The sequence below is a fragment of the Porcisia hertigi genome, chromosome 30, assembly GCF_017918235.1.
Source record: "Porcisia hertigi strain C119 chromosome 30, whole genome shotgun sequence".
NCBI classification, from domain to species: domain Eukaryota; phylum Euglenozoa; class Kinetoplastea; order Trypanosomatida; family Trypanosomatidae; genus Porcisia; species Porcisia hertigi.
Genome location: NC_090589.1, coordinates 837493 through 845068, shown reverse-complemented (window position 1 = coordinate 845068; position 7576 = coordinate 837493). Strand labels below are relative to the sequence as shown.

The 7576-nt window shown below is 56.5% G+C and overlaps 1 protein-coding gene across 1 annotated transcript; it reads right to left on the bottom strand.

Annotated features, from left to right (window-relative positions):
* Positions 1 to 4190: 4190 nt before the first annotated feature.
* JKF63_02975 (uncharacterized protein) lies at positions 4191 to 7463 on the bottom strand (the record flags this gene model as incomplete). The annotated part of the gene is made up of 1 exon (XM_067898998.1): positions 4191 to 7463. One exon carries the CDS (start codon positions 7461 to 7463, stop codon positions 4191 to 4193), a length of 3273 nt encoding a protein of 1090 aa, XP_067755442.1.
* Positions 7464 to 7576: the final 113 nt, after the last annotated feature.

Sequence of the window (7576 nt, the reverse complement as noted above, 5' to 3'; positions counted from 1 at the left end):
CGTGTCAGAAAAGTGGGTGACCCCCCCCCGTCAAAGAAGCAAGAATAAAGTAAATGGAGTAACTAAAGAGGCGCTGCCCGAAAGACTGCAGAGGGACGTTTTGGGAAAATAATAGATATATATATATATATATATGTACGTATACAAAGAGAGGGGAATCCCTCGAGAAACACGCGACCACGATGCTAACGACAGATCTCTTTTTCTCGCTTCTCTTCCCGTAGGAAGGAGGGGTAAAAAAAAGAGGGGAAAAAAAAAGTTGGAGCAACAAATGGTGTTTTTTTTTTTCGGAGTGTTGCCCAGTAGTGGAGGTGGGGAACACACACAAATATATATATATATATAGACAAGGAAAAACACTCTCGTCTCTCAACCACACTTATGAATAATGAGCCAGCCTTTTTTCCCTTCCCTCAAAGAAATCGCTTGTAGTTGTATCAGCAATCGATAATGAAGATTGGAAAAAATATTTAAAAAAACGCAAAGGAAGGGGAAAAAAAATGCTGTCAAAAACACTGAAGTCGACAGGCACGCTTATGCTCTCGACGATGTGCTGACTTATGTTTTGGTGGGTCCTGTGTGTGTGGGTGTGTGGGTGCGTGGGTGAATCAAAGATGAGCTGCCACTGACGAACGCGGCAAAGGAGTCCCCCCCCAAAAAAAAAAAACGCGAGAGAGACAAGCCGAGAAAGTGGAAAGCCAATCGAATGGAATCGAGGGCGCATGGGTGAGGGGGGGGGGAGGGGTAGAGACATCGAACGAGAAAACAAAAACAACAGCACAAAGAAGAGTGTGATGTTCTATTTTTTTTTCTTCGGCCATTTTATTCAGTGCATCATACCGGAGACAGCAAAGGGCGGTGCCAACCCATCGTGTACAATCTGTGGTGACGGCTGAGAGCCTGCAGGCCAGCCCTGGGCTATGATTACTACGAACCTTTGAATGTTCAACTAACAGATCTTGACTGACATTGTGCCGATCAAAGACGTGCAGCCACCGGATCTTCCTTGTGCCGGCTCGCCACCAGCCCTGGCACCGGTCCAACACAGGCAAGCATTCATCTTTATTTTTCCTGTGTGATGTCGCGGCGCTGAAGTGGCAATTACACAAAAGGCAACCGCCTTCGGTGGCCGAGCCGACATCCCTTCTGTTCCGTGATACACGGTGCGAAACACTCCGAAACAAGCCAGCTGCCGGCAAGCGTTGTGCACTGTGAAGCACAGATGATCAGCCCATAAAAGCCCAGCAGAACGTCCACACACAGCTCCTCGCGACCGGCTGCCCGCACACGAGATCCCTGTGACGGCAGATGACTGGCACCGGCAGCATGCCGTGCTGCCCACTGAAGCGCCGGGAATGCGGGTACGCTCACTCCCACCCACCTTTTAGTCAGAGTCAGAGGCGACGCTACCGTACATGTCACACCCACACCACAAGCGCTCATCGCTGCACTGTTGCTCCCCGCCACCGCGGCTGCGTGATCGCGTCGTACTCAAGTGCACGGCGCACCACCTTCTCTGCAACAAGATGCCGCAGGGTGTTTGCGCCTTTTCTTCGGTGCCGTGAACGCTTTTTGCATGTGCTCAGGTGGTGGTCCATCTCGGCACTGCACAGCCCCCCCCCCCCCGCATCGAGGATGAGTTCCTCCGGCAATTCTGGGGAGACTCACGCGGACCACGTTTGTGGCCACTGCAGCACGCAGTCTGATCCGCTGACCGCCCACCCACCCCCGCCCACCCGCCAGAGGAGAGGGGTGCCACGTCCCACGCGCCCCCCCCCCCCCTGCAACCAGCAGGCACCAGGCCCAATGGGTTGGTTGCGATTGCCCCAGAGACTACTGCGCCTACTCCAGCTGGCGGTGGAAAACGCGCAGGCCGCATTGTCTGCCAAAAGGAATGAAGCGCCGCGCAGCTCCTCCACGCTGTCCACGATGCACCTTGATTCACGTCAGAGCGTACAAATACAACCCCGCGACTTTAGGCGCATGTGAAACATGGAGACCTGTGGAAAAAAAAACAATGACACACCCCCACCGCCACAGCCGCTAGTGCTCAAGATGATTCCGAAGAGGACATTAACAGCATATGTTGTACAGATCAAGAGGTGGCTTTAGCTCTGTGCCATCAGCCCATTCGCGTAGGCGATCGTCAAGCAACACCGTTCCGATGCCCGTGTTGCTTGCAAACTGCTGAGGGGGGGGGGGGGGAAGCCCCATGCGGAGGCCTCTTTCCACAGTCGCTGCAGTAGCTACTATGCCAGCTGCTGGGGGGTGTCAGCACTAGGAAAGGTGTGCGACGATGCTGAGCTTGTTGTTTCCAGTCAGCAAAGTGACCTGCCCTCCAGTGAGGACAGCTCGAAACGTGTTGCAGTGAGCCTTTCGGCGGTGGCACCAGCGCGCTGCACCCACACCTGTCCGCGCCCCTGCGGAAGAGGCCAGTAATTGGAAGTGTCATTAGTACCGACTGGTGCGTGGACTACACCTGTCAACAGGAGCTGCAGAAAAGAGCTCTGGCTCACTGAGTGTAGTCGAAGGAGAAAGTCGAGAAGGTATTAGTGCAGATAAAAGGGGGCGTTGCCCCCCTTGTGGCCGAACGGGGCTTGAGACCCGTGGCCTGGGTGACCCGCGCCGACTCAGAAGTCTCGTGTATTTCCAAAAGTAATGCGTTTGCGAGGGCTTTGGTGGTGTTAACTGAGCCTACCCGTAAGCATCGGCAATCGGTTCTCGGATTGGCGTAGCGCAAGTGGTCGCCCGCCATCCGCCACCGGACGATGTGGTGAGGATCTGCACATCGGCGGGGCCGCTCGCTTCAGGCGGGTGCACAAAACAACGGACCAGGGATGATAGTGTGATCTCCTGGAAAAGCGAGCATCACCAATTTACACACTCGCACACTGCAGTCTCACGCATACACACACACGCAAAAAAAAAACATTTTGACAGCCGGAGGGAAAGAAAGTGGGTATATGAAAAAATGTATACATACATATAGAGAAAAAGCAGCAGCAGCAGCAGCAGGTCGATATCGAGCCGTCCAAGAGAGACACTACACCATGATGGCAGTATGCTGAGCCGAGTGAGCGGCGTTTGAGGCGAGTTGCCAGCACAGCTGCCTGCTTGATCCCTTTCGTTGTACGACATTCACTCATACAAAAAGAGAATGGGGCCAGAAGAAGGCAAATGGAAAATATTCTCAGAGAGAAGATTGACGACGTGACCTCTGCCCACAGCCCTGGGGCCGACACAGTGGTACGCGTCTGACACGCTCATGGGGACGAACGTTGACAAATGCATGATCGCCCCCTTTTTCTCTCTCCTGACGCTACTGATGTTATGAAGTACATGTGTGGCTTTGACTGTCTACTTCTGGCATGGTTGGCATCTCAAGAAAAAAAAGACCTGGTTGAGCAGAGGATGCGCTATACTTTAGACGGGTGCCTCGCTCGTCTTTGTTTTTGCTAGTGATTCGTTCTGGCGCACCCCTATGGTGAAAAGGGCATGCGCAGTGTGCATGTGTATATAAATATATAAATATATAAATAAATACGTGTGTATGTGTGGATGTGCGTGCGTGTGCTCATGTACGTGTACAGCTTTTTCTCCTCCTCTTACCCCCCCCCTCCTCCTCCTCCTCCTCTTTCCCTCGTCCCCTGCATCGACGCGTCGAGAAAGCCATTCGTGCCCACCCAGTCGACACAAATCGAACGGTGTCATTTGGGGCATTTTGTATACGAATGTAGAGGATAGAAAAAAACAAGCAAACAGAAAATGAAAACGGGCGGAGGCGGAGGGAGGTGCAGACCGGGAAATGGGGTGGGGAGGGGAGGGGAGGGGAGAGGGGGAGAGAGCGAGAGAAAGCACCAACAAAGTTCGAGTTCTGCTCGTTCCCATCTCTTCCTCTTCTTTTCCCAGAAAGGACAACAGAAACGGACATGGTCGCACAGACCGATACGGGCTCGTCCCCCCACCCCCCCCCCCCCTCTTCATCTATGCAGACGTCTATAGAGCGACCGTCCCGAAAAGCTACATCAATGTATGTTGACAGAAATGAAAACGAGAGCAGCCAGTGCACACTCTAAAGACACACACACACACACACACACCACCCCGTTGCCTGACCCAAGGATCGTTTTTTTCGTCCTTTGTTTGGGATGTACTCGGCCGTTCTCATTCTCTCTGTATCCTCTACACGCTCAATCCGTTCCAGTTAAACGGAAGAAGATGCGGTTCGATGGACTATCACGTCCTGATGTGCCAGCGACCACGCCACCGTGCGCAGGCCATCCATCGAGGATGCCGTTGATAAGGTCTACAATTGAGGGCGCAGTACAGCGAGAGCGCAGGTGCTGGAGCTCCTCCCTCGCCTGGGAATCGCTGCATTGACCTTTGGCAAGACGTCGCATGATGTGTGTTACTTCCTCCAGCTCCGGTGGGAGTGTCATGCCGGGCAGGCGCAGCGACAGAGCACCTGAACAGCCGCCATTGATGCCGTTATGATACTTCCGCAGATACACAAAGTGCGGCGTACTCGCGTCGAAGGAAACGAAGTTACCCTGAAGTGTCCGCTCAGCCTCCCTGTCAATAGACGCGGTCGCGACGCAGCCTCCTTCCGGGTCTATGGCAAGGCCGTTATGCTGCAATGCCAGCCCCCACAAAGACGACGACACAGCTGGGATGTCCAGCTTCTGCTGGAACACCACCTTGCCATACAGATCCACAAGGCTGAGGTTCACACGGTGGGAACGGGTGGCCAACATCTTCGTCACAAAGTCAGAGCGGCCCGTGCTACCACCGATGCCATCCACGTCGCACACGATGCGGAGATGCGGATGACATAGGACACGCGCATGAACGTCCTGGCCTACTGTCTGGAGCGAGACATCCATGTATGGCATCGTGGCCGCCGCGCTTGTAGGGGTCTGCTGCCGATCCAGCATGGAAGACAACACGGTAGCAGAGGCTGGAACCTGACCCTGCAACGACTCCTGAGGGGATGCCTTTGGCACGGCCGGTGCAGCGGCGTCGCTCTTTTGGGCAGGTGGAGGCGGTGCGGCAGCACCAGCAGCAGGATACACTGCGCGCTGAGCGCCAAGGATTGTTATCCTCCTTTCCACCTTCACACTCCCTGTTGCCGGGTCATGGGCGGTGAGGCGGATGAAAAACGGCTTGTTCTCCTCTTCAAGGGCCCCGTGCGCTGGTATACGGCCGCGCTGCTGCAGCATCTGCGGAGCCTGGTCGTCTACGGCGCCAAACAAGTGGTACTGCGGGTGAGTCGAATAAATGTTGTCTACATAGCCGGGCCCGCACGTGAAGAAAATCTCCTCCGGGCCCTCCTGCGCCGCGACGGCCGTTTGCGCGCTGACTGCCTGCGTGGCAGCAGCCGCACCGCTTGCAACGGCAGAGTTTAAGCAGCTGGCAAGGAGCGGAAGCATGCGACGCCCCTGCGTGGAGAACGGCGTAGTCGACATGCCACTGAGCTCATTGGCAACCTGCGGCGCGCGCATATTGTGACGCAGCAAGCAGTCCACGAGACGGTTCACTAAGTCGGTATCCGCCCTGTTGTCTTCCGAGACAGTCGCGTGGGCCGTGCCCACGGCGCTTGACGTCGCCATCTGCACCCGGCACGACGACACGGCGCGTTTGGTCAGTGCCTTCGATGCCGTCAGTAGAGCCGACTTTCCAGGCGTCAACGCCACCGAGCCGAGATAAGGAATTGGGCGCGCCGGATCGTTGCCGACGGCGGCGGTGACTGAACAGCCAGGGCACTCCACCGCCTCCAAGCCGTTAGTGGAAACAGTAAATGCGATGGCCGGTGGGTGATAGGTCAGCAGATCGCGCACGAAGTTTAAAATGGTCATGCCAGGAATCGTCGAAGGTCGGATGTTCTGCACGAGACGGCGTTGCTCCTCGGGGTCTGACTTTTGCAGCGCCTCGGACAGCTCCACCACCCAGCTTTCTGGATGTGACTGTGTCGGGGTGGGCATCTGAAGTGCCGTGGGAACAGGGACGGGGGCAGGCCCACTTAAAGCATCGACTGCCACTCGTATAGGGGCCGGGCCGCCAAACATGGGTGTGGGCGCGCCCGCTAAGCCAGACCTCGCGGCCACATCCAGCGTCACCTTTGAGACAGTGCCATCCGCATTAGGCTGCTCCACCACCACCTGTTGGGGCACAATGCGTGGAAGAGCCGCCGCGGCAGAAGGATCTGTCTGGAGCACTCCTCCGACTGTGAGCCTGCTGCCAGCTTTTGTGCTCACCACAAGGCCGGCCTTTTCGTCGTCCTTCAGCTGCAGGTAGGCTGCGGCAGGCTCCAGCGCTGGCACATGCGATCGCTGCCTCAGGACTACCCGCCCCTGTGCGTCCCTGACGACGATCTGCACCGCCTGCGCCTGGCGGTGGCTAAGCGGAAGTTCGGCGACACCGACACCCAACGCGGAGCTGCCGCTTTCACCCGTAAGTTCGAGGTTGAAGCCTGGCGCAGTCGCAACGAAACTTGGCATCGCTGCGGCAAAGGGCTCCACAGGGCTAGCCGCCCCGGCGATCGGGGCAGGAGGGGCCTCAATTCGTGTTTCCAAGCTCAGCGCATCGCCTGTAGGCGCTCGCGATGTCGATTCAGGGAGTCCATCACTTGCGGCCGGCGGCAAGTGAAGGCGATACGGAGCGCCATTGTACGGCACGGCCACCGTCCCAAACACCGTGAGAGGTATCACCTGCCCCGTGGAGGCGCAGATGAGCAGTGGTGACTGGTCGGGTGCACCCGCGGGTGCTCGAAGTGTCTCGAGTGTGAAGTGTGTGCTCTCCGGCAAGGAGCCCCTCTGCTGTTGATCGTTGCCTACTTCGTACACGGGTGAGGCTGACCGCGAGTGAGCGCTTTTACTGCCTTCTGGAGGCAGCGCTGATGCACCGAGAATGGAGTATGTATCAAGTGGTGCTCTGTCAGGCGCTGGGTTGGCAACGAGGGCGCACTCCTTCGTGTGGATGGGAATACGAAACCACCCCGCCATAGGTCGCAGCCGACGGCCGTCTGCAACAATGTAGACCGAATCCGAGCTACAGCCCTCCGGCGCGCGCACACGCAAAACGCTTGTACCCTCGCTGCCATTGAAGGTGAGCTTGCAATAATGCTTCATCTTTGTGGAGTTGGCCTTCACAGTGGCGATGAGATTGTAGTCATGGCCATCGCCAGGCACCATAAAAGCAGACCCCTGCTGAAGAGACACCGGTCGAGGTATACCACCGTCCACGCCCAGCTCGCACTCCAGTTCTACCCCCTTCGGAGTTCTCACCTGCTCGATCACCAAATTGGATCCGCTAATGCGCATCCCAATCGACGTGGGGTTGCTCTTCACGACACCACTATGGCCGTGGTTAAGGCAATTGACCACGCGGTGATCACCGCGGAACGGGTAGGCGGCGTCGTTCATGTTGCCCCCGATGGGAAGCAGCTTCTTGCTTGTGTGTGGCATGGCAAACGGCAAATACAGTAAGCCCCTCCCCCCTCAAAAAAAAAAAGAACACCCACCTGATCTGAAGAACGACTGCCCGCGTGTCAATGCACAGGCGGCACGACCTGCGGATC